The 26,097-nt window shown below is 35.6% G+C and overlaps 1 protein-coding gene across 1 annotated transcript; it reads right to left on the bottom strand.

Annotated features, from left to right (window-relative positions):
- Positions 1-1,146: 1,146 nt before the first annotated feature.
- si:ch73-181m17.1 (uncharacterized) lies at positions 1,147-25,134 on the bottom strand. The gene is given in 28 exon segments (XM_056470157.1): positions 1,147-1,476; positions 1,622-1,724; positions 3,682-3,844; positions 5,587-5,832; positions 6,295-6,449; positions 6,846-7,030; positions 7,140-7,268; positions 7,467-7,620; positions 7,726-7,821; positions 8,437-8,715; positions 9,072-9,193; positions 9,840-9,884; positions 10,076-10,480; positions 10,630-11,025; positions 11,902-11,967; positions 12,102-12,491; positions 12,615-13,076; positions 14,395-14,775; positions 16,981-17,061; positions 17,158-17,544; positions 18,046-18,432; positions 20,058-20,126; positions 20,217-20,603; positions 20,770-21,186; positions 23,817-23,870; positions 23,993-24,367; positions 24,588-24,644; positions 24,765-25,134. Coding segments are annotated over 28 exon segments (6,327 nt in total). The 5' UTR covers positions 24,997-25,134; the 3' UTR covers positions 1,147-1,372.
- Positions 25,135-26,097: the final 963 nt, after the last annotated feature.

Genomic DNA, 26,097 nt, shown 5'->3' with positions numbered 1-26,097 from the left:
TTCACATGGGTTTCCTCCAGGTGCTCTGGTTTCCCCCACAGTCCAAAGACATGTGCTATAGGTGAACTTGGTAAGCTAAATTGTTTGTAGTGTATGATTATATGTCCTGGTCCTTGGAGGTTGAGCATTGGGCTAATGACCCACCTTGTAAAAATTTGATGTTCCAAAACACTAACATGGTGCGGCTAAATATCAACTTTGATATAATCAGCCCTGGGAGTAAGTAAATAAGTAAAGTAGACAGGTTATGAAAAGTATGTTGTTTCATTTTATCTAAAAATTGAACTGGACACTGGGCGGCACGGTGGCGCAGTGGTTACCTCACAGCAAGAAGGTTGCTGGTTCCTCCAGCTGGGCCAGTTGGCATTTCTGTGTGGAGTTTACATGTTCTCCCCGTGTTCGTGTGGGTTTCCTCCGGGTGCTCCGGTTTCCCCCACAGTCCAAAGACATGCGCTATAGGTTAATGGAATAAGCTAAATTGGCTGTAGTGTATGTGTGTAAATGTGAGAGTGTATGGTTGTTTCCCAGTGCTGGGTTGCAGCTGGGAGAGCATTCACTGTGTATAACATATGCTGGATAAGTTGGCGGTTCATTCCACTATGGCGAGACCTGATTAATAAAGGAACTAAGCCGAAAAGAAAATGAATGACTGAATGAATGAATGAACTGGACACTTTACTTGCATTTAATATGCCTTCCTTTTGAATAAAATCATTTGACAAACATATCAAAAAATCTAAGCTTATAAAAATCTACCAAGCAGATGCTTTGATTAAAAACACCCATAAGAAAACCCTAATGTGGCAAATATGTAAAAGAAAAACAACAAGAAGAACAAAACTACAGGACCTACAAGAATACAGGAGCTGTACATCACTATAAATTTCCAAGTGTGTATTAAAATCATTGTTTTGATCATTTCTAAATTCATTGATTTATTGTGTGTCATGTTGTGTTTTGTACTTCAAATATACAACAAAAGTCTGTATCAGTGAAGAATGAAGAAAAACCAGTCAATACTGTTAATTATTGTTATTTACAGATGTAACATAAGAAAAATGCATATTTCTATTTCACTAATATACGTACAACAGAAGAAAAAAGCAGCAAAACAGACCAAAACAAATCACCATTTTTGTGTGATTTGCATAATCTCATTATTTAATGGTTTATTGTATATAGACTTACAGAATCTGATACAAATCAGTAGAATCTGATAGACATAATTTTGTAAATGTAAAAAACTTTTAATTAACTGATCCTGTATATAGAAAGTTTGTAACGATGTGGAATCAGTGCCAGAGATTTTCAGAGGTTAAGGAAGAGATAAACAGTTTAGATTAGACATGTAAAGTTCCTTAGTGGAAATATTCTAGAAGAACTTCAGCAAACACATCAGAGAAATAAGCAATACAGTAAGAGAAACACTCAGATATGGAGCTCTTGCTACTAGCACTTGGCGTGGCACCGGCAAATCTGTGAATAGATATTACACAGCAGTCATTTAATGATATATTTATATTATATTTAAGCTGATAATTAATTCATGACTAATCTACAACACTGTGGCTTATTTGATATTGCTTAATTCAAACAGACTTTATCTTGTTTTATAAGTCACCTTTGTCATTTTCAGACCACGTAAACGGACCCAAGGATATGGGAGCGCTGTCATGAATATCTGCGGATCTTTCTTCTCTCCTGTGGTGTTCAGAGTCACAGTTCTAAAAGAAAAGACAAACAGGTTGTGTGAGTTGGTTATTATTACAGTTGTTGTGTCAAGCAAGATGTCAAGGTTTTGCTGATCAGTGTGGTTTTATCAACCCCTACTGGTATATTTTGTTAAAACACGCACGCACGCACGCACGCACGCACGCACGCACGCACGCACGCAAACACACACACACATCTTGGAAGGCCAACAGCTAGCCAAAACTGAACTTGGGTTACTAGGTGATGTTGAGATGAAGCACGCCTCCACACTTCCAAAGGGTCAAAACTACAAGATCTACGCAGACAACTACTTCTCCCATGTTTTTTTCTATAACTGCAAGTAACACAGACTTCATTCAAACCACACTGAATATGACCAAAATAAATTTTCCAAATATTTTTATTAATAAATGCTTATTCATAAAAAATATGATTGTTGTGAGATTGTTACTCATGATATACAGTTAAAGTCTGAATTATTAGCTCCCCTTACATTATTTTTTTCTTTTTTTTAAATATTTCCCAAATTATGTTTAACAGATTCAGGGAATTTCACAGTATGTCTGATAATATTTATTCTTCTGGAGAAAGTCTTATTTGTTTTATTTCGGCCAGAATAAAAGTAGTTTTTAATTTTTTTTTTCAAACACCATTTTAGGGTCAAAATTATTAGCCCCTTTAGGTTATTTTTTTTCCGATAGTCTACAGAATAAACCATCGCTATACAATAACTTGCCTAATTACCCTAACCTGCCTAGTTAACCTAATTAACACAGTTAAGCCTTTAAATGTAACTTTAAGCTGTATAGACGTGTCTTGAAAAATATCTAGTAAAATATTATTTACTGTCATCATGGCAAAGATAAAATAAATCAGTTATTAGAGATGAGTTAATAAAACTATTATGATTAGAAATGTGTTGAAAAAATCTTCTCTCCGTTAAGCAGAAATTGTGGAAAAAAATAAACAGGGGGGCTAATAATTCTGACTTCAACTGTATATTGCTATGGGGCTAAGTGAGTGAATAACGCTGTAAATGAATGCTTAAATGCTCTGTATACCTGTTCAGACAAAGTGAATACAAATACTGAAATTCTGCTCACAACTAGGCCCAACGTTGCAATATTACAACACCACTAAAACATTATTAAAATATAAAAATGTGAAAAATCTTTAATATCTACATCAGAGGCCTCCTTAAACAATATCTGAGAGGTCAAAAATGGCTATTTGTTTTCTATATTTGGGTCTTACAGGGTTAAATAAATAAATGTGTGTTTCATTCAGGGTCAGAGAATTATCATAGGCATATGGCAAAAAAAATTAACCAAAATGCCCAACTAATATAAAATAAGAGAGCAAAAATGGCCATGCACAATTAAACAAAGCTATTTTGGCTTTATGGCTGTTGCTCATAAAGGGATTTATTGCTTTACAATTGATTTGTATTTACACTCTTCTGCAATGCTTAGCATTATAATATTTTTTTCTTGTGCTCTTGTAAAAGCAATGGCCAATTAGTGGCATTTAGACACCACCCAATTATTTAGTCCACAGCTCACAAGTTATAATTAATTTATAGTAAACAACGACAGTAAGTGCATAAACCTGCTGTAGACCAACATCTTGAAGCGATACAAAAGCATTTTAATTGTAATTTAATTTAATTAATTAATACATTTCATTTACTTAGACATAATATAGCTGTCCAATGCTGTAATGGGTAACGTTTTTATGTATAATTTATAGTGCATACATTTATACATGCTTTATATATGATAACATTTTCTTGGTAAAGGTTTACAGTATTCTGATTGACTGAAGTATTCTGAAACATTAATAAACCCATAATTGGGCTTTAACTTAAAAGACAACATGGACACAATTAGGTTATTATAATAAATTACCCAATAAATGAAATATCAAAACCAGACACAAAGACTAAAACAGTTTATAACTTAAACTCACCACTGAGCAGTGATTGTGTGTCAGAAGGCAAAGGTGAATAGCGCAGTGCAGGTAAACCTTTGTGGAGTTTGCAGTGAAGGCAAACATCTCAAATGAGAAACGGCTGAATGTGGAAACGCCATTCTGCACCAGCTCCACTGTAACATCATTTGGATTGGGACACCTGAGCATTTTACAACAGTATAGGAAAGATTAGGTTTGTCTGTTTTCAAGTGTTCAAGCAATGATGGCAAGTAAATGAGTAATTCAATTCAAGTCATTCTTGATGTAAAAAATGGTATAATATTACAGCTACAAATTAGAAAAATCTGGGACAGTATGGAAAACTGACTTGTATTTCATTGCAAACAATATGAACACAAAACATTTAACAAAAACATGTTTTGTCAGGTCAACTTCATTTCATCAACTTCAATTCATTTGTAAATATACATCCTCTCTTGTCATTCAGACCTGCAACACATTCCATAAAAAGTTGGGACAGGAGCGATTTAGGGTTAGTAATCAGGTGAATTGGTTAAGCAATGATAAGTGATTTGTTACAGGTGATGTCAATCGGTGATAGTAATCATGATCTGGTATGAAAGCAGCATCCAAGAAAGGTCTAGTCCTTTAGGAGCAAAGATGGGCTGAGGATCGCCAGTTTGCCAACAAAAACATGAAAAAATTATTAGTATGTTTAAAAACAATTTTCCTCAAAGAAGTATAGGAAGACATTTGGATATTTCATTTTCAACAGTGCATAACATAATTAAAAGGTTCAAGGAATCTGGAGGAATTTCAGTGTGTTAAGGACAAGGGTGCAAGCCAAAACTTCCACGATCCCTCAGGCAGCACTGCATCAAGAATCGTCATTCATCTCGAAGCGATATCATCACATGGGCTCAGGATTACTTTGGCAAACCTTTGTCAAGTACCACAATATGTAGTTACATCCACAAATTGCAGTTAAAATTGTATTGTGCCAATTGGAAGCCCTATGTTAACAGTGTCCAGAAGCGCCATCGACTTCTCTGAGCTCTGTGGCATATGGGATAAACGATCACACAGTGTAAACGAATACTGTGGTCAGATGAATCAGTTTTCAGGTATTTTTTGGGAGAAATGAACGCCATCTTCATTTTAATGCTGAAAAGTACATAGAGATTTTGGAGCACAATATGCTGGCTTCAGGGATTCCCATGCAGATTTCATCAAGATAATGCAAAACCACAATTTACATTACAAAGTCCTGGCTGCAGAGGAAGAGGATACAAGTACTTGACTGGCCTGCCTGCAGTCTTGACCTGCCTCCAATAGAGAATTTTTGGTGCATTTTGAAATGCAAAATGCGACAATGAAGACCTCGTACTGTTGCCTACCTTAAGAATTTGCAGCAGGAATGGCACAAAATTACACCTCATGACTTGAAAAAAACCTTCATCACTTGGTGTCTTCAGTCAGTAAACATATTTTAAGTGTTGTGAAAAAGAATGGCAACATTACAAAGTGGTAAAGGCTTTACTGTTGCAACTTTTTTTATGATTGTTGCAAGAACCACAATTGGAATGTGCTTATTTTGAAAAAATTAACATTAAAAATCATGAGGAATACATTAAATAATAGTTGTTGTATTGTCTGCAGGGGGCGACAAGGTGGCTCAGTGGTTAGCACTGTCGCCTCACAGCAAGAAGGTCATTGGTTTGAGCCATAGCTGGGTCACTTGACATTTCTGTGTGGAGTTTGCATGTTTTTCCCATGTTCGCGTGGGTTTCCTCCGGGTGCTCCGGTTTCCCCCACAGCCCAAAGACATGTGGTATAGGTAAGTTAGTTCTTGCATGCCTTAACTTAAGCAACATTTAATTAACATTTTAGAACATTGTTATTAATGTACTGACATTGTGAAGTGTTACCACATTAACTCGCCTGTCAATAATGAGGTCCCAGCGGACAGGATCATGAGGATCATTCACAGGTGTAGCCCAGCATTGGTCGATCACTGAGGCAAACTGACGACCGTCAACACCATCAACGCGAACCTCCACAAAAATATGTTTGCTCACCTCCACAGCCACGCTACCAGCGAAGGGGTGGATGAATTCTGCATCCTGGTATGGAATCATTCGGACCCGATATGTACCTTTACCAACAGGAAGGGTCTTATGCACAGTGCTGTTGAAGATGTTACACAAGATATTCATAAGCTACAAATTAGGACAATTAAGATAATTAATTGTTCAAATAATTAGCCATACTGTAATAAAATGCTGGGTTGAGACAGCCTGGATTGATAATCATTCATAATTAGTTTGAATTGGTAATGTGGATGCTGACACCACTTTGCCTGCCCATGTTTGTTTCACTCATTATACATACACTTTATGTAGAGGCGCAACAAAATTGGACTAAAGTAGATTTGGAATAGGTTGTATGGGTCTAAAGAGTTTTAAAATTTTTCTAAACTTTTCGGATGGTACAGATATGTGTGAATAAAGATCCACTGACATTCTGACATTTAGATTCAATACATTTTTTGACTTCACAATGGGTTGCCAAATTGAACAAAATAAGAATTGTTTTAAGCCAGCATTTCTTAACCCAGATTTAATTTTGACTTAAGTGAATGTGTTCCACCTCTCAAGAGGGTTGATGTCCATGGAGAGTGTTTGTGTTTGCAAATAAACACAGCTGAAAGAAAGCTTCAGGGCTTTTGTTCTGCTAATGAGAAGTCCAGATATGTTTGGTTCTCCCACAATAAAGTTCTCATAGATGATGTGTGTGCCATTGGCCTGTAGGGACATGTTTATTGAACATTTGTAACTGAAGAGACTTTGCAATGAATTATGTATTGTTGAGTATTATCATGCAATGTCAATCTCTATATACTATTTTGCATCTGCACTACTCTGGTTTGCACTCTTTGCCATGTAAGTGTAACTGTATTGTTAAGTGTAACTGTATTGTTAAGAGTAACTATATTGTTTACAATTGTTATTTGTACTTATATTATTAGATTATATTAAATGTGTAATTGTATTTATTGTAACTTCTTTTTAATTTTCTACTTTAATGTCTTAATATTATCTGTTATACACCTAGGGTCTGAGAATAATGCAATTTCAATTCTCTGTACATCCTGTACCTATACATGAGGTTGAATTGACAATAAAGCTGATTTGACTTACTGTTAAACTTGTGCCACAGACGTGTTCATAGCTGTCAAAGTAGAACTCCACTTGGCCATCTCGGACTGTTCCTCTGCAGTTGGGGTCATTGAGGTGCAAGATGTCAGAAGGAAAGCCAGCATCAAAAAGCTGACAGCGAGACAGAGATATGGAGCCATAGCTGTTTTCACAGGTTTCAGTGAAGTCTGAGAGAGAACGCATCCAAGAGAATGTCAGCGGTGACCAGAAACCAAAATATAATCAAAAATGAATATATATTTTGTATTTGAAATGTTATTGTGGAATGAGTCTGACCAAAGGAGTCTGCTGCTGAAGGCTGAGATCTGTGATGGTTCTTCTTGCAAGAACAGCCATAAACACCATTTTTCTCCTCACAATGTTCATTCTCAGTGCAGCTGAACTTTGAACAATGATCTTCTTCAGCTAAAGGAAGAACCACATGATGACTGACAAATTTACAGAAAGAATCCCCAAGCTGGACTGCAAAACCTATATTAAAAAGTAGCTTAACTTGGCTCTCACATTTAAAATCAACACATTTGTAGAATTAAGACCTAATAATGTTAAGGAAAAAGGTTTAAAAGGTTTGTCAATAAGCTAAAGAGAAGCTAAAGTTTTTACCATTTAACTGACAACCGCGTGTTCTATGATCTGTTCTGAAGGCCCATCTGCCAGGCACATTGACATTGCTGCTGTAGGTTAAGTTTGTGATGTCACTCTGTAGCGAACCCGTAATTGAGAAGTAGCATCTAGAACTGTTGGTGTCATAACCAGCCTGTATGTGATAAAAATAAGTGATTGAAAGCATATGAAAAAAAAATATGTTAGTGTTTTTGTAAAGTTTGTCAGTTGGTGCTGTTTCAACTTCTGTTCTTCACACCTGTACAAATCGATGAGTTGGAGCAACTGTTCCATAATTCATCAAAATAAAGGATAAATGGCCATCGGAAATGAAAACCACTTGAAAAGATGTTTCCTGAAAAGACAAATGTGATAATCACATGCTGTTCGGCACAAATTTTTAAATGCCACAAAAACAGTAATCATTCAAAATGCTTTGGGATTACATATATATTGCAACATAGGCTCATTCTGAAAACGTAGCCCTATGTAAGTTTCTGGAGATCGCAAATTATGTAGTTAGAGATACATATGGCTGCACATGGCTTTTCTTTTTCTGCATTGCTTTAGAAAATTGTTGGTTGGGTTTAGGGAAGTGGGTAGGTGGGTGGGTCAATCAAAACAATTGGTTGGGTTTAGGGAAGGAGGAGGGTGGGTCATTCGATCATCCAGTCAGTCAGTCAGTCAGTCATTCAGTCAAATAGTCAGTCAACAGCGACCTCTGGTGGGTTTACACGAGAACAGCAGGTGCAAATGGCACTCGCAAGAGAAATTTGAGATCTCAAAAAGCGTGCACAGTGGCCTCTGATGGATTCGCGAAAATAAAAACTGCAAAAAAGCATAGCTCCTGGGACATATTTGGTGCTCTCCAGAAATTTTTACAGAAGTACATTTTCAGAATGAGCCTGGGTTGATATTTTGATTTGGTAATAATCAAGAAGATTTTATAAAGTCAGATTAGATTTCTTACGGTTCGTGAAATTGGATAATATGGAACTCTGTCCCATGTTATCACAAAGACCCAAGTAGCAGAGAAGCGCAGGTCAGTAAAGTATTGGTTAATATCTTGTGTGGCATTTGAAATCACACTGCCGGAGGTGTACTGCTGATACGAAATGACACCAGTGAAGCGGTTATCAATATCTGCCCACAATGGAGCAATGATATCTTGTCCACCATAACCTGGGAATTGGTATGGATAGTAGCTGTACCATGGCCAATCAAAAGTCAAGAATCCATTGTTGCTGATCTGGGAAAAAATTGTACATTATTTAACTCTAAGTCTGTTATATTATAAGGGAAAGCAGAAAATCGTCTTTTTTAGTACTTAACCACATTCTAATCACTTTTTATTTAATCACCTTTTATTACAGTTATTTCATTATAATATGGTTTACTGGATTAGTTCATTGGACAATAATGACCATAAACTCTTTTTTAAGCTGCGTGATTGAATTCTGGACTGTGTACATGTACACTAAATAAGCACAATAACTGTATATCCCTACAAGCATACTTTGATTATTAAGTTAAATTATTTGAAACCTAGCATGATACAATGGTGATATAAATAAAATCACGTCATGAATTTAAGGAATAACTTACATATACTTGGTTGTATGCCTGTCCAAAAAATATAAATGGTCGTCGAAAATAGATGACTGATGAAATGCCATCATCAGAACGATTAGTTTCTTTGTCTCCGAATCCAAATGGATAAAATGGTCCTGCATCAGTGTTATAGACAAAACATACATTTTATATATTTACATTATATACAGTTGAAATCAGAATTATTAGCCCCCTTTGAATTTTTTTTCTTTTTAAAATATTTCCCAAATTATGTTTAAAAGATCAAGAAAATTTTCACAGTATGTCTGATAATATTTTTTCTTCTGGAGAAAGTCTTATTTGTTTTATTTCAGCTAGAATAAAAGCAGTTTCTAATTTTTAAAAAATCTATTTCAAGCTCAAATTATTAGCCCCTTTAAGCTAACTAGTCTTTACGATAGTCTACAGAAGAAACCATCCAGTAACTTGCCTATTTACTCTAACCTGCCTAGTTAACCTAATTAACCTAGTTAAGTCTTTAAATGTCACTTTCAACTGTATAGAAGTCTTGAAAAATATCTTGTAAAATATTATTTACTATCATCATGGCAAAGATAAAATAAATCAGTTATTAGAGATGAGTTATTATGTTTAGAAATGTGTTGAAAAAAAATCTCTTTGTTAAACAGAAATTGGGCAAATAATAAACAGGGGGTTAATAATTTTGACTTCAACTGTATGTCAGATTTAGCATTATAATACAGTGTTCTGTTACCATGTGATGCCACGTTTACATAATTTTTGTAAATTGCAATAACATACCTGAGGAAATATTTGTTGTTGTTGTTGTATTTATAACGCTGATATCTGTAAAAGAAACAAATACTGGGAAATAAAATTATATACACACATAGACCTATTTTAAAGCACACCAGAAATGTATTTACTACTTTTTTACTTCTGCTACTACTAAAATTTTTTGCATGATTTATTATTATTATTGTTTTGCATATCCAAAAATAACAGTACACAAGTAATAAACTCATACTGTACTCTACCTGCACAATAAGCAGAGCATAAATGTGGCCTGACAAACTCATATACATAATAGTTTCCTGGACAAGCTTTGACTTGAATGGGATGAGATTTGAATCCACAGCAGTCTTTCAATGAGGAACCACAGACTTCTCGGGTGACCACTCCATCTTCTAGTTGTGGATGGGAGCCATTGAGCCAAAGTGGGTAGTTCGTGCCACACATACCAGCACTAACACATGACTCTGGCATCTGGACACTCTGACCATTGTAGAAGAGCCTGTACCAGCCATACCAGGACCAAGCATTATAATCACACATTACAGAGTAATAATTTTTACTGTAATATGAGTGGTCAGTGGCTCTCCATGGCTCATCAAGATTTTTGTAGTTGTAGCAAGGGTCAACACTTGGAGTGGTAAATGGATCTGTATTAGGAATAGTAAATAGATTTTCTTTGAATTCACACACACATATGATTACTACAGTTAATGCAATCTTTAGCAGATATGTAAATGCAGTGTTTACATCATCTCTCTTAATATTCATGTAAAAAAGTGTAAGAGAATGACTTTACCTGCACAATATGTAGGAGCTGGAATTGATATTTTTGGGGTTTTTAATTCGTAGACATAGTAATTTCCAGGGCAAGCTTTGACTTGGATTGGGTTGGATTGAAAGGAACGGCATTGGTCATTAACAGAGCCGTAGACTTCTCGAGTAACAACTCCGTCTTCTAACTGAGGATGAGGTCCCCCAAGCCACAGAGAACTAAAACCTCCACATGACATATAAATGAAACACCACTCAGGCATCTTAGTGCTAATTCCATTAATGTAGAGTCGATACCAGCCATGCCATTCAATACGACTGTCGTCATATTGATATTGAGACCCATAATTTAATGTGCTTCTCCAGTGGTTGTCAAGAATGTTGTAGTCATTGCATGGGTCATAATCTCTGATGTAAGTGGCTGAAAAATAAAACATTAAAATATTAAATAAAAGATTAGATTTATGTGTGTAATAATAGTGGCCATATTGCAAAATACTGACGAAACTTTACTAATGGAAAAAATAAATAATAAAGCTTGTAACTGGTAATAAATAAAATGGAATTAGTTGTTGGGTGAAGTGGTGGCGCAGTAGGCAGTGCTTTCGCCTCACAGGAAGAAGGTCACTGGTTCGAGCCTCGGCTGGGTCAGTTGGCATTTCTGTGTGGAGTTTGCATGTTCTCCTCGCATTCACATGGGTTTCCTACGGGTGCTCCAGTTTCCCCCACAAGTCCAAATACATGCGGTCCAGGTAAACTGGTTAAGCTTAATTGTCCGTAGTGTATGAGTGTGAATGAGTGTGAATGGATGTTTCCCAGTGATGGGTTGCGGCTGGAAGGGCATACGCTGTGTAAAAACGTGCTGAATAAGTGGTCGGTTCATTCCGCGGTGGCAACCCCAGATTAATAAAGGGACTAAGCCAAAAAGGAAATGGATTAATGAATTGGTTATTTAGCTTTTGGTCAGGTGGCATTCATGCAAACAATCAGAAGTCCACCTAGGTTCTCTAAGTGGCTGTTCACATATTGTGTGGAAAATTAAAGATGTGTTGCCTTGTCTTTACCAATTTCAACACGCTTCTGAGATCGTGCTCCTATGGTGAAAAATGTAGATGTTTTGCTGTGCATCTTCATTTGCTATAATAAACTTGCGCGCACAAAAGACGTGAGATGAGACGTGAACGACCACTGTATGCCGTTAACTCATTACCATTATTAAAAATACCCCAAAAATTGTTATTTATTTACCCACTACCCATCTAACATTTAAAGTATTTAATGTTACTATAAAACCTACACATGCTGGACCCAATAGCCAAAGCCGGGCTAGTAGAGGAAAAGGCTTCTGTTATAGTACTAATATCTGAAAAGTAGAAATTAGGAGATTAGAGAAATAATATAGACATTTTTAATTTAATGATAATAATAATAATAATAATAATAATAATAATAATAATAATTATTATTATTATTATTATTATAAAAGAATAATAGTACCTGTGCACTACCCTGAATTTGAGTATGTTAGAGGCTTCACAAATTCATAGACATAGTAATCGCCTGGGCAAGCCTTGACCCTGATGGCTGTTAATCTGAAAGCACAACAACCAAACATTTCGCCTCCACAGACCTCCCTGATCACCACTCCATCCTCTATCTGAGGGTGAGGACCCTTGAGTGACAGACCACTAAACGCATTACAGACGTATCTACCAACACAGCTCTCTGACATTCGGATGTTCATTCCATTGTAGAAAAGTCGGTACCAGCCGTTCCAGGAGAAAAATTCATCAGTAACAGAAAATCCACTTTCATTTGTGGCTCTCCAGGGACGATCCAGAGATTCATAGTTGTAACAAGGATCATTATTGATACTGTCAAAAGCAACTGTTGAGAGAAAAAAGTAATTATTGAAATCACTGCTTAAATGCTGTATTAAAAGGTACCTTTTTCATGAAACCATCTCAATACATTTCTCAATTTCAAACAACTCAATACATGAAACTTCACCTGTACAGTACGCAGGTCTGATCATTGAGGCATTGGGTCTGAGTAGTTCATAGACATAATAATCTCCTGGACAAGCTTTAACTTGGATGGAGGCGGATTTATAGTAGCCACACTGCTTGGAGATGCCGAAGCTCCACGTATACCACCACCACCACCAAACCAATGACGAGCTTGACCATGTACCCAAAACTTCACGGGCCACCACCCCATCCTCAAGCCGTGGATGAGAACCATTGAGAAACAGTGCAATATCACCACCACATCCTGATTGCGTCACGCACCACTCTGAGAGCTGAGCATTTTTTCCATTCAAATACAGCCTATACCAGCCATTCCATTCAACAAGAGTGTCATCATGGCCATAGAATGAATAATAGTTATGGTAATCCTGGCGCAAGTCTCTCCAATTTTCATCAATAACATTGTATCCAAAGCATGGGTCAGAGCTGGAAGTAGTGACTTCTAAGATAGTTGAGAGAAAAGTGAAGGGTTTGCACTGCAGTTTACATATAATACATGCTCATTTTTAATAATTATATTGGCTTTTGTAAATCAAGTAAAAAAAGAAATCATGTCTGCTGTATTATTTAAATTACTTAACTATTAACTGGCACATACTGTAAAAAATGTCAGTGACTAAATCAGCATAATGGATTGAGCACACATAAAACTGATGAAAACAACTCACATTTTCTAAAAGTAGGACATTAGCATAAAATTAGGCCTCCTCTATTATTCCTTGTCAATATTTCAGTAATCTGTTATTTGTTATTTAAGGTTTACATGTATTAATATGTGTGAATGAAAGACAAAATTTCTAATTCAGATTAGAGATGGGCGATACCACGATTTTTTAATGCATTACGATACCGATACTTTTTGTCAACATTTTTATGATATCAATACCACTTATTATTTAAAATGTTAATGTGATTTTTCAAAATAATGTTAATTAAAAAAAATATTACATGTAAATATATACTCTTGAAGTCAGAATTATTAGCCACTCTTTAATTTTTTTTTTCTTTTTTAAATATTTCCCAAATTATGTTTAACAGAGCAAGGAATTTTTCACAGTATGTCTGATAATATTTTTTCTTCTGGAGAAAGTCTTATTTGTTTTATTTCAGCTAGAATAAAAACATTTTTTTAAAAAAACCATTTTAAGGTGAAAATTATTAGCCCCTTTAAGCAAATTTTTCCCGATAGTCTACAGAACAAACCATTGTTATACAATGACATGCCTAATTACCCGAACCTGCCTAGTTAATCTAATTAACCTAGTTAAGCCTTTAAATGTCACTTTAAGCTGTATAGAAGTGTCTTGAAAAATATCTAGTCAAATACTATTTACTGTCTTCATGGCAAAGATAAAAACAATCAATTATTAAAAATGAGTTATTAAAACTATTATGTTTAGAAATGTGTTAAAAAAATCTGCTCTCCGTTAAACAGAAATTAGGGGAAAAAATAGAGTTGAAGTAAGAATTATTAGCCCCCCTGTTTATTTTTTCCCCAATTTCTGTTATATTGATATATCGATACTCGAGCATCGATGTGCACATCCCTAATTCAGATGCAGTTAGACTCTTTTAACTGTTTGCAATCAAACAGTTGATGCTATTTAATGTATTATAAAGATGTGCGTTATATATCTGTGCTACATCATATTGGTTCAGTTTTTGCAAATTTTTTGTGACATAAAGAATACAAGCTAACTGATAAAAAAAATTAACTATTTAATATTTTAAAGGGCAAACGCTACAGTAATATGCTTTACCTGCACAGTAGGTCCCAAAACAAAAACTTGGCGAAACAAACTCGTAGACGTAGTAACTTCCAGGGCAGGCTTTCACTTGAATGGAATTGGATTTAAAATAGCAGCAGTCATTGTTCCAGTGACCACAGATACTTCGAGTCACCACTCCATCCTCGACTCGTGGATGTTCTCCATTTAGCCACAGAGGGGATTCAGTACTACACCTAGACGTATTAACACATGTGTCTGGCATCTGAGCGCTCTGGCCACCAATGTAGAGGCGATACCAGCCATTCCAGCTGACAGACGAATCACACCGTATGGAGGAGAACTGTGTATTGTTAACTGATCTCCAATAATTATCGAGCACCGTGTAGTTATAGCAGGGGTCTAAAGGATCAGCTGTTGTGGAAAAGTAAAATAAAAATAGAATCATTATTTTGAATCAGCATTTACATGTTACTCTTAATCTTGACCCGACAACACTGGAGTTCGACTTGACCAGGTTACAATTTGTAAATGAGTAGTTTGTACAGATGTGGCTACTAAAAATGCGCGAGTTATCTAAAGTGGTGTCGCATGTTACTGCAGTAAAGTGCAGCACAGCACAACACAAAAAATACATGGCCAGCAGGGGGCAGTTATGTAACATAGTGAACATACTGGACTGATATACTGTAGCAGCCAGAGCATGTGAGCAATGCTGAACTGTGTGAGTATTCTGCTCCATAGTCATGCACTTGCTCACCGGTAAACTAGTACCACAACCAAATTAAAGCACTTCGATAAAATAAGTTATGGTATTCTTTATTGTGCTTTTTGTCTTTTTAGTACAGTTTTTTAAATAATATTTTAATACGCCTAAGTGATCAACTGTGTATTCATTCGATCATTTTCTTTTTGGGTTAGTCCCTTTATTAATCTGTGGTCACCACAGCGGAATGAACCGCGAACTTATCCAGCATATGTTTTATGCAGCGGATGCCCTTCCAGCTGCAACCCATCACTGGGAAACATCCATACGCATTCATTCACACTCATACACTATGGAATTTTAGCTCACCCAATTCACTTATAGCGCATGTCTTTTGGACTTGTGGGGGAAACCGGAGCACCCGGAGGAAACCCACGCAAACACTGGGAGAACTTGCAAACTCCACACAGAAATGCCAACTGACTCAGCCGAGGCTTGAACCAGCGACCTTCTTGCTGTGAGGCGACAGCACTACCCGCTGCACCACCGCCTCGCCTATCAACTGTGTATTTTATAGCCTATTTATTTAGGCAGCTGTGTGTGTGTTATCTTATACTATAGTTTAACTAACTGTTAGCCTATTTTAAACTATGGAGCTCTGAACATAATTCAAATGATAAATTCACTTCTATGACCACGTCTTATTAAAGAATATCCTTGTTTATTTAAAGTTATACTTAATAATTGATTATGAAATGGAATAATTCGCTCCTGGAATAGTCCTTCTAAATCTATGAAACTAAAGAATTAACTTACAAATTAATTCATGGCATTTAAGCCTGCATGAACAACAGAACACATACAGGTACGAAATTCAAACTGAATAGATTCTAAAATACATTTTTAATTGAAGTCATAATATGTAGGCTAGCCTAAAGAGAACTATTCTAAACACGTGTCCGTTAATTTGTCTGCATGCAGAGGGAATGGGAAAAAGCATATAGCATATACAACCAACAAACCTTTTTTTTTTTTTCCATTAGATTCCATTAAATTTAAGTTATTAAAGAGCCCCTATAATGGGCTTTTGAAACTAACCTTCCATGTAGATTGTAACACAGCTCTAAGTAAAGTGAAATATCCAGCTAAGGCATAAATCTAAAAGTGGACACTGTTTAAAACTATTGATTCATTTGTAAAAGAGTCAACTCATAGTGCTTCAAATGAATTGTCTTGATAACGAGTCTTTAGCCGTTGATACAAAACGTAAGCCCCGCCTAATTGTTGCGTGCACAAACCTGCAGCCCCGCCCATAAACAGTAGCAAAAAAAAAGAAGAATAGAGTGAAATGCCCACTACGACATATATATATATATATATATATATATATATATATATATATATATATATATATATATATATATATATTTATTTATTATTTTTTTTTTAAAAAGCTATCAACCAAACGCTGTCATCGGTTCGATCAGCGCAGATTAGTTTCACACTAAAGACAGGTTTGGGAACAAATGAATCGCTGAACGATTCATATGGGAGTCGCTGGGTTAATTAGGTAAAAATAAATGCATAAGACAATGAAAGTGTTTTTGATCTTGCATGCATATCAGCCTGTTGTTGGAGACCCTTAAAACCAAAATATGACCCTTTTAATGTATAATAGGGGCTCTTTAATAATAGTTCTTATAAAAGATCCATTTTTAAAAGAGCTTTCCAATGAATAGCAAATCCAATGATCTAATTTTTGCATTCTAGATCTGTACATCTGCTTACACAAACCATTAAATATAGTTTCCTACTGATCTTCTAATCTGAGAGCAAATAAAATAACACAAAAATGCCGCATACAAATCCTGTGGAAATTATTGAAGACATGAATAAAAAGTACACAGTGCTACCTGAGGTTGCTATGGGAGATTCTTGGGTTGATATTGTCACTGCTGTTGTAGATGCTAATAAGTTGCTAATTTCTCTAACATCTACAACACAAGAAAAAATAAATTAATTAATGATAAATTAATAATCAATGCCACTTCTTTTCAAATACACCCTAAAACTGAAAAAAGGCAATCTACCTGCACAATAAGATGAACAGAATGATGGCTTAGTAAACTTGTACACATGGTAGTTTCCAGGACAGGCTTTGACTTGTATTGGATGAGATGTGTAACCACAGCAGTCAGTCCAGGTGGGACTGCAGACTTGTCGGGTGACCACTCCATCTTCTAGTCTTGGGTGGGAGCCGTTGAGCCAAAGTGGCTGATAACTGCCACACATGCCATTGCTAACACATGAATCTGGCATTTGGACACTCTGATTATTGTAAAGCAACCTATACCAGCCATTCCAGTTAACATTATAATCACACATATAACCGAAGTAAGAATTGTTCCTGGCTCTCCAAGGCTCATCCAGACTGGTATAGTTGTAGCAGGGGTCAGTATTAGGGGTGTTAAATGAAACTAAAGTGGAAAATAAAAAGAATATATATGTATCAGTGCCCAGCAGAAATAACTACATATGTTGATCTCACATTTAAATTAATATGTTCAATGATATTATATAAAGTGACTTATTTGTGCAAATCCTTTTTATTGGCTTTACATTACATTAAAAAATGTCCAATGTGTTAGTAGACAACTAAATAAAAGTGTAAAGAACAGGTATTTAGAATAAATAAATAAATAAATAAATAAATAAATAAATAAATAAATAAATAAATAAATAAATAAATAAATAAAGTTTAAATGTAATTGAACCTGCAAAGAATTTATACTGTACATGATCCAATTGCAAAAATGTAACTGTCAAAGGAGGTGTAGTAACTTATGCTGGCCATGTTATATATTTACATATATTTACAAGAATTAATGAAAACATTTAAAATTGACAAGTCTGTAAATGCATTTTTCAAATGAAATGACAGTAGATGTATATTGTATAAGGCATGAAGGAGAATGTACCTGCACAATATACAGGAGCTGGGATTGTTAGCTTAGGCCTAATAAGTTTATAGACATAGTAATTTCCAGGACACGCTTTGACTTGGATCGGGTCTGATCTGTAGTTGTTGCACTGGTTATAACGAGAGCCGTAAACCTTTCGAGTAACAACTCCATCTTCAAGTTGTGGGTGGGGGCCACCAAGCCAAAGGGAAACGTAACCTCCACATGACATATAAGTGAAACACCACTCGGGAATCTCAGCACTTGACCCATTGATAAAGAGTCGATACCAGCCATCCCAGTGAACACGAGAGTCATCGCATGCATGTTCATCCACCAACCAGTTATTGTATGTGCTTCTCCAGTAATTGTCAAGACTGTTGTAGTTATAGCACGGGTCATAATCTGCATTGATTGTAAGTAGTGAAAAGAGAAGAAGGATAAAGTTAAACAAAAAATAAACAGTGCTACTTCGTTTTACATATACGTTAACCACACAACAAGACCAACTTAGTATGTGACCGACTTGAAATACACATTAAATAAAGATTCAAGTCCACCAATTAACTTCATTAACTGTAATCAAGTGTTTGTTTGTCCGAAAACTAATGCAGATAGTAGCAGAAGTGTGTACTGTACTTTAATTCTGTGGTTGATCACCTGTCAATCAAACTCACTTAGTTGTGCGTTTCCCAAACAACAACATAACTCGCGGCTGAACTATCATTGTACGATGGATTGGTTGGAAAAAGAATGATGTAGTGACGAGTGTTTCCCAAAACTCATAGTTTCTCTGTCGCAGATCCATCGTTTGAATCACGTAATAACATAAAACACCCATAATGAGGCTCTAAACGGGGTGGAGTAACTACTTTTTTTAGAAAGACATGTGCCAAAAACATGTACTCGCTTTCCATATTAATTGAAATATATGTAAATGGCACAAATAAGGCTTATGTTTCCTTTACAAATATTGAGAACATTACATAATCTATTCTAAAACATAAAATCACTTACAAAAGCTAACACGTATTCTAATATCATATATAAATCATATGAATAAATAAATAAATAAATAAATAAATAATGAGGATATTTATTAAGAAATCAAATTTAATATTTATAATTTATTAAGAAATGAAAAATCATACTTTAATAATAATATAAATAATATTAATGATGATGATGATTATTATTATTATGAAGTAGGGTATTGTTTATTTATTAAATAAAGCATTACGTATGCTATGTTTTTTTCACAAGCTTTGGAGACGTAACATAAGCTCCGCATTTAAATAATAGGTCACCTATAGCTATAGTGTTCAAAATGACATCAATGTTTTCAAAGTGCACTGCGAAGGGAGCACAATTGTAAACATGAAGATCTCTAAAACTGAACTGTAAAAATACTTTGAAAGCAAATTACACCTAAGAGAGATTACTTTAATGCTTTTATATTTTTAACCATTTCAAGTTTATATGTTAGAATGTTCTAAATGAATAGGGCATAGTCACATCATGTCCCATCATCGCAACGTGCATTCAGCCAAAGTTAATTTGTACTATACTAGGCTGTTTGGTAAATCTTTTTCTAAAATTTGAAAATGTAACAGGATTTTCTAATGGTGTCATTGATAATAAGATATTTAATTAACAAGATATGATATTTGAACATTTTTTTTATTGTTTTGATAATTTATAGTCATTTATGTATCAAATTTTTTTTAAGTTTTTTTCCCACATGTAAAATCCAAGGCCTAGTTCAGCTCTGAACAATAAAAAAACAGCCAAAAACAATATGAATTAAAAAATAAACACATGTTATAAAATACACTTTAATAAATATAAAGTAAAATTTAAAATGACAACAAAAAATAAATATTCAGACATTCCTAACCCTTCAATGTCTGAAATAGGCCCCTTAATATTTCATGATATTTCATGACCCGTGTGAACCCTGGATTAATTATGTTTGATGGCTCTTTTAAGCGACAGCTAAAAATATTTACATTTTTACAATAGAAACATACTCAAGGTAATGCTGGATCCAGTGATGGCAGCTGGACTTGTAGTGGGAAGCTGAGATAGTGTGCTGACATCTGAAAATAAGAAAGTGTAACAAATTACTGCATGGACAATTTGTGTGCTAGAACCAACCACTTATTAAAAGTTAAGTTTAAATGTATCACCTATACAATATCCTGAACAGGGGAATGATGGATCAGATAATTCATACACATAGTAATCGCCTGGGCAAGCTTTGACTCTAATAGGTGTTGATCTATAAGCACAGCAGCCAAACCCCACACTCCCACAGACCTCCCTGATCACCACTCCATCCTCTATCTGAGGGTGAGGACTGATGAGTGACAGACTGTTTTGTGTGTTACATCCGTTTGCACCAATACAGCTCTCTGGCATTTGGATGTTCATTCCATTGCAGAAAAGTCGGTACCAGCCGTTCCAGGTGAAAGCGCCATCACAGATGAAGAAACCACTTTCATTTGTGGCTCTCCAGGGACGATCCAGAGATTCATAATTGTAACAAGGATCATTACTGATGTTGTTGAAAGCAACTGTTAAGGAGAAAAAAGTTGTTATACTGTTTAAATGTAGTATTGTTAGAATGTTGTCAAAATGTCTGATTCTTTACTACATATCATTAAATACAATGCAATTCTTAGCTATAATATACCACCATATTAATCTTATATCAAAAAGAACCATGTTATACACAAGCACCTGTACAGTATGTAGGCCTAGGCATAAATCTGCTTGGTTTGACGAGTTCATAGACGTAATAATCTCCTGGACAGGCTTTGACTTGGATGGAGGTGGATCTATAGTTGCCACATTGGCTGAAATACCACCCTGATGTCATTCCTAACACATCACGGGTCACCACTCCATCTTCAAGTTTGGGATGAGAGGCATTAAGATATAGTCCAGTTTCACCACCACATTCTGAGTAGCTCACGCACCACTCAGAGAGCTGAGCACTTGTGCCATTCAAATACAGCCGATACCAGCCGCTCCATTCAACAAGAGTGTCATCGTGGACATTGTATGGGGAATTGTGGCCGAGTACCCCTAAACCTCTCCAGCCATCATCAAGAATACTGTACTGAGTGCACGGCTCAGAGACGGGAGTTCTGACATCTAGGAGACAAAAAAGTGACTGAGGTAAGAAATGTTAGCCTTTACATATGACTTAATGTTATCTGTCATAATGCAAGTAATAATAGACATTGAACAACCCAAATTGGCAAACCATGCACAATATTGTAGACACTTCAAACCCCAGTGAATAAGTTCTTATGATGAGTTATTTATATTTGTATGCATTTTAGAAACTGGTTTACACCACTGCATGATAAAAATTGTGCAGCTCAGTTTAAAATAATAATAATTCACAATCAATAAATGACTGATGTAAGTACTTAGATAACAGCAGAAATGCAACCCTGTTTCAAGAGTTCGCACTTAGCTGATAATTGATTATAAAGCGTGTTTGGCTTGCTGTCCCCGGGTGCAAGAATCTCAGGGCTCTCTCCCGTTGCAGGGCGAGAGGGGAGTTTGTGCTCAGGTAGGTCTCGAGAACTCCCCTGCTTGATAATTGTGAATGTAGATTATGAATAGCTATAGAGAGTATATGCTGAATTAAATGCTTGTCTATGATGTCGATTTAGTTTTGTCAATTTACTTATTTTACATGTTTTTGATCTGTGGGAGGAAACCAGAGAGCCTGGGGAGACCATGCAAACTCCACACGGAAATGCCGACTTGGCCAGTTAAATATCTAAGCCAGTGACATTCTTGCTGTGAGGCAATGATGCTAACCATTGGCCCTCCGTGCTGCTCTGACAAGGAAAGGGGAGAAGTAGGGGTGGAAGGGGGGCTTCTTCAAGACGAAGATGGCTAAGGTAGGATACTCTGATTATTTATAGTGATTTAGGAGTTGTCTGATTGGTGGATCATGCCCTAGCTAATGAGGGACCAGCTGTTATCAATCATAAGTGTGTGCTCCTCTCGAAATTTAGAAATTAGTTTATATTCATTCATTCATTCTTTTCGGCTTAGTCCCTTTATTAATACGGGGTCGCCACAGCGGAAAGAACCGCCAACTTATCCAGCACATGTTTTACGCTGCGGATGCCCTTCCAGCCGCAACCCATCTCTGGCAAACACCCATACACACTCATTCACATTCATACACTACGGACAATTTAGCCTTACCAATTCACCTATACCGCATGTCTTTGGACTGTGGGGGAAACCGGAGCACCCGGAGGAAACCCACGCGAACGCAGGGAGAACATGCAAACTCCACAGAGAAACGACAACTGACCCAGCCAAGGCTCGAACCAGCAACCTTCTTGCTGTGAGGCAACAGCAATACCTACTGCGCCGCTGCGTTGCCTAGTTTATATATATAGCGAAGCAATTTTTTAGTCAAGTAGCGCAGTTGCGATCACACAAGCTACATTTACCGATCGTGGATCAATAAGTGACGGCACCAGCATTCACAGAGCTGTGAGGCCGGTGTCTAGCCGATGAAAGTAAATCCATATGATTGTGAGAATGGTGATTTCTTCTTCTTGTTTTAAGGTGGTCGACAATTTTTTGGCACGTTACTGTTAATTAGGCTAGCACGAGAAATTTGCTTGATGGAAAGATGACTGAGGGAGAGGAGTTATTTCTGAAGCAGGATCCTTGTGATCATCCCTCGAGAAGTACATGTTAAGATGCAATAACGTTAAATCCGATGCCGTGCTCAAAAAATACTTTACTTATTTTTAAATTTACTTATATATAATTTATAAAAAGTACTATGATGTTTTTGAACGACACAATAGTGAAGTACTCAAATTAATTTGTTGTGGTACTTTTTTTATTAAATATTTATTAAAATATATATTTATAATGTAATATATTATTAAATGTTATATATATATATATATATATATATATATATATATATATATATATATATATATATATATATTGCTTACTGTAGTAAAGGCTTAAGTATACTATAGTAATTACTATTAGTTCATGATAGTTACTAATGATACTACATTATGTAGTGTAACTTATTAATGAACATTGTAAATATATAGACAATATAGTGCTTATTCCTGAATATTTCCCTTTACTATAAATTAGTATAGTATTTTAATTGTGTAAGACCTGATTTTCTTGTTTGTTTGTTTTTTTGTTTTTGCTGTTATATACTATAATTTGAACAAACCTATTCTGCCTCATATGTTTTATTGACAGTTTTATTGATCACTAAGATATGATTGACTTGGATTTAAGTTGCTTCAATTTAAAAATGAAAATTGCAAAAGTAGCTTAGATGTAGCTAATAGCTTAGCTCACTAAATTTTTCAAGTAGCTTGCCCAACACTGTATATATATCTTTTATTAAATCCATTAACAAAGAATGAGTGTTATAAAAAAAATGGTTATAATAATAATTTAACTGAATCATAGATTACTGTATTTTGCCACTTTTATTATATTTGAAACATTTGTTTATTTTATCCGTACATTTTTGTGTATAAGTTTATTGTATTTACATATTGTTAAACCTTTTGTAATGCTTTGATAATAAAGGTTATAATGATAAAAGCAAATCTTATTATTATGGTATGAAAATATAACCATTGTCAAGTTTTCTTTCATTGAGCTTTTTAACGTATCCAGAGACACAACTAGCCCCTATTGTCTAAAAAAAATGTTTTTATTCAATTAAAACAAAGTGTCAATGGAGAGCAGAACATTACCAGTTGCTGTGGTCGGTGGTGTGACAGTTAGATAGTTGGTACCATTGCTGAGTTCTGAAAAGTTTTTTGGTGAATATTAGATGAAAATAGTCAAAAATACACTTCTACACACATAGATGAATGTGAATATATTTGAATATATATAATGAAATATATATAATGAAATATATATATACCTGCGCAGTATGCCGTAGAGCAGAACACTGGGTTTTTGAACTCATACACATAATAATTGCCAGGGCAGGCTTTCACTTTCATGGGATCAAATATATAATTGCAGCAGTCACCGCTCCAGTGGCCACAGACATCTCGGGTGACCACTCCATCTTCAACTCTTGGGTGTTGACCATTTACCCATAGTGGAGCAACAGTGCCACATCTAAGCTGAGCAACACATGTCTCTGGCATCTGAGCATTTCGACCATTGAGGAAGAGACGATACCAGCCAACCCAACTCAAACTAGCATCACAGTTGTATGATAACTGATAGTCTATTGCCCTCCATGGATCATCCAGGGCTGTATAGTTGTAGCAGGGATCAATCTGAAAAGCTGGTGTTATAAAAAATTAATATGAAAATATTTAAATGCACAGACGCTATATAATGATTTAGAAAATAATTTAATATATTAATATAATGAACACACAAACACACACACACACACACACACACACACACACACACACACACACACACGCACACACACACACACACACACATACACACACATACAGTATACAGACAGTAGAGGGCACAACATTCTAAATTACCAGTCAAGGCAGTCTGTGGAGTCACAGTTGAAACACTGATACTAGTGTTCCTGACATCTGTAAAATAAATACATAAATTAATAATAAAATAAATATGCAAGTACGACAAAAACAGATCGATTGTCTAACAAATCTCATATCATTACGCAAATCTGTCTGTTAAATGCAAACACATACCTGCACAGTAGGTCCCATAGCAGAAACTAGGTCTGACAAATTCATAGACGTAGTAGTTTCCTGGGCAAGCTTTCACTCTAATGGGATTAGACTTAAAAGCGCAGCAGTCGCCCCACCAGTGACCACAGACAGCTCGGGTCACCACTCCATCCTCAATTTGTGGGTGTGAACCGTTTAGCCACAGAGGGGCATGAGTGCCACAGCTCAGCCGATCAACACACGTGTCCGGCATGTGAACGCTTTGGCCGTAGACGAAGAGACGATACCAGCCGTTCCAGCTGACATAAGTGTCACACCTTAGATCGAAGGTGAATCGATTATCTGTGGCTCTCCAAGGTTCATCCAACACAGTGTAGTTATTGCACGGGTCAAACTGGAGTGCTGCGAATGCATAAAATGAGGTATTTTTCCACCAACACATACAAAATGGCCAGAACTGGTAACATCACCTAGTTTTCTTGATCTCAATATCAAATTGTAGGCTTTTACTTTGAGTACTAAAACAAAAAAACGTGACCCAACAACACAGCATTTCAAAATTAAATAAGCAAGCAAACGTAAAAAACATGTAAATTTAAGTTTAAGAACCTGCAATTAAAGTACTGTAAGTTTATGCCTATGTAGGTTTACTTAACTGTACAGTTCCGTGGAAATCTTTGCTAGTTTTAGCCAAGACAGAAACAGGACTTTGTTAATAAATAATATACAGTTTGGCTATTCAAGATTGTATATGCATCAACATTTTAAGGAACACTTCAAAGCATATCTTATATCCTAATTTATTAAATTTGCGGAAGAAAGATACCAAATTTGCATTAAGATACCAAATAGAGACAACTGTTTTTTTTTTTTTGTATTATTCATTGATTAAATTGAGCATCATAAAAATCACATAGCCTAATGATTTTAATATGGACATTATAGTTGCTAATTCTGCTAATGATTTTTGAAAAAAGTTAGCTATACAGTGCATCGGGAAAGCATTCATAGCGCTTCACTTTTTCCACATTTTTTTGTTACAGCCTTATTCCAGAATGGATTCAGTTCATTAATTTCCTCAACATTCTACACACAGGATGTTTCCCTGTGATGGGTTGCAGCTGAAAGGGCATCCGCTGCGTAAAACATATGCTGGATAAGTTGGCAGTTCATTCCGCTGTGGTGACCGCCAGATTATTAAAGGGACTAAGCCGAAAAGAAAATGAATGAATTCTACACACAATACCCCATATAATGACAATGTGAAAAAAGATTTTTTTTAAATGTTGCACATTTATGAAAGATTAAAAACCTGAAAAATCACATGTACAGAAGTATTCACAGCCTTTGCCAT

This window comes from Danio aesculapii, chromosome 12 (genome assembly GCF_903798145.1).
Source record: "Danio aesculapii chromosome 12, fDanAes4.1, whole genome shotgun sequence".
Lineage (NCBI taxonomy): Eukaryota > Metazoa > Chordata > Actinopteri > Cypriniformes > Danionidae > Danio > Danio aesculapii.
The sequence above is the reverse complement of the archived record's forward strand: the minus strand, read 5'-3'. Positions and strand labels throughout refer to the sequence as shown.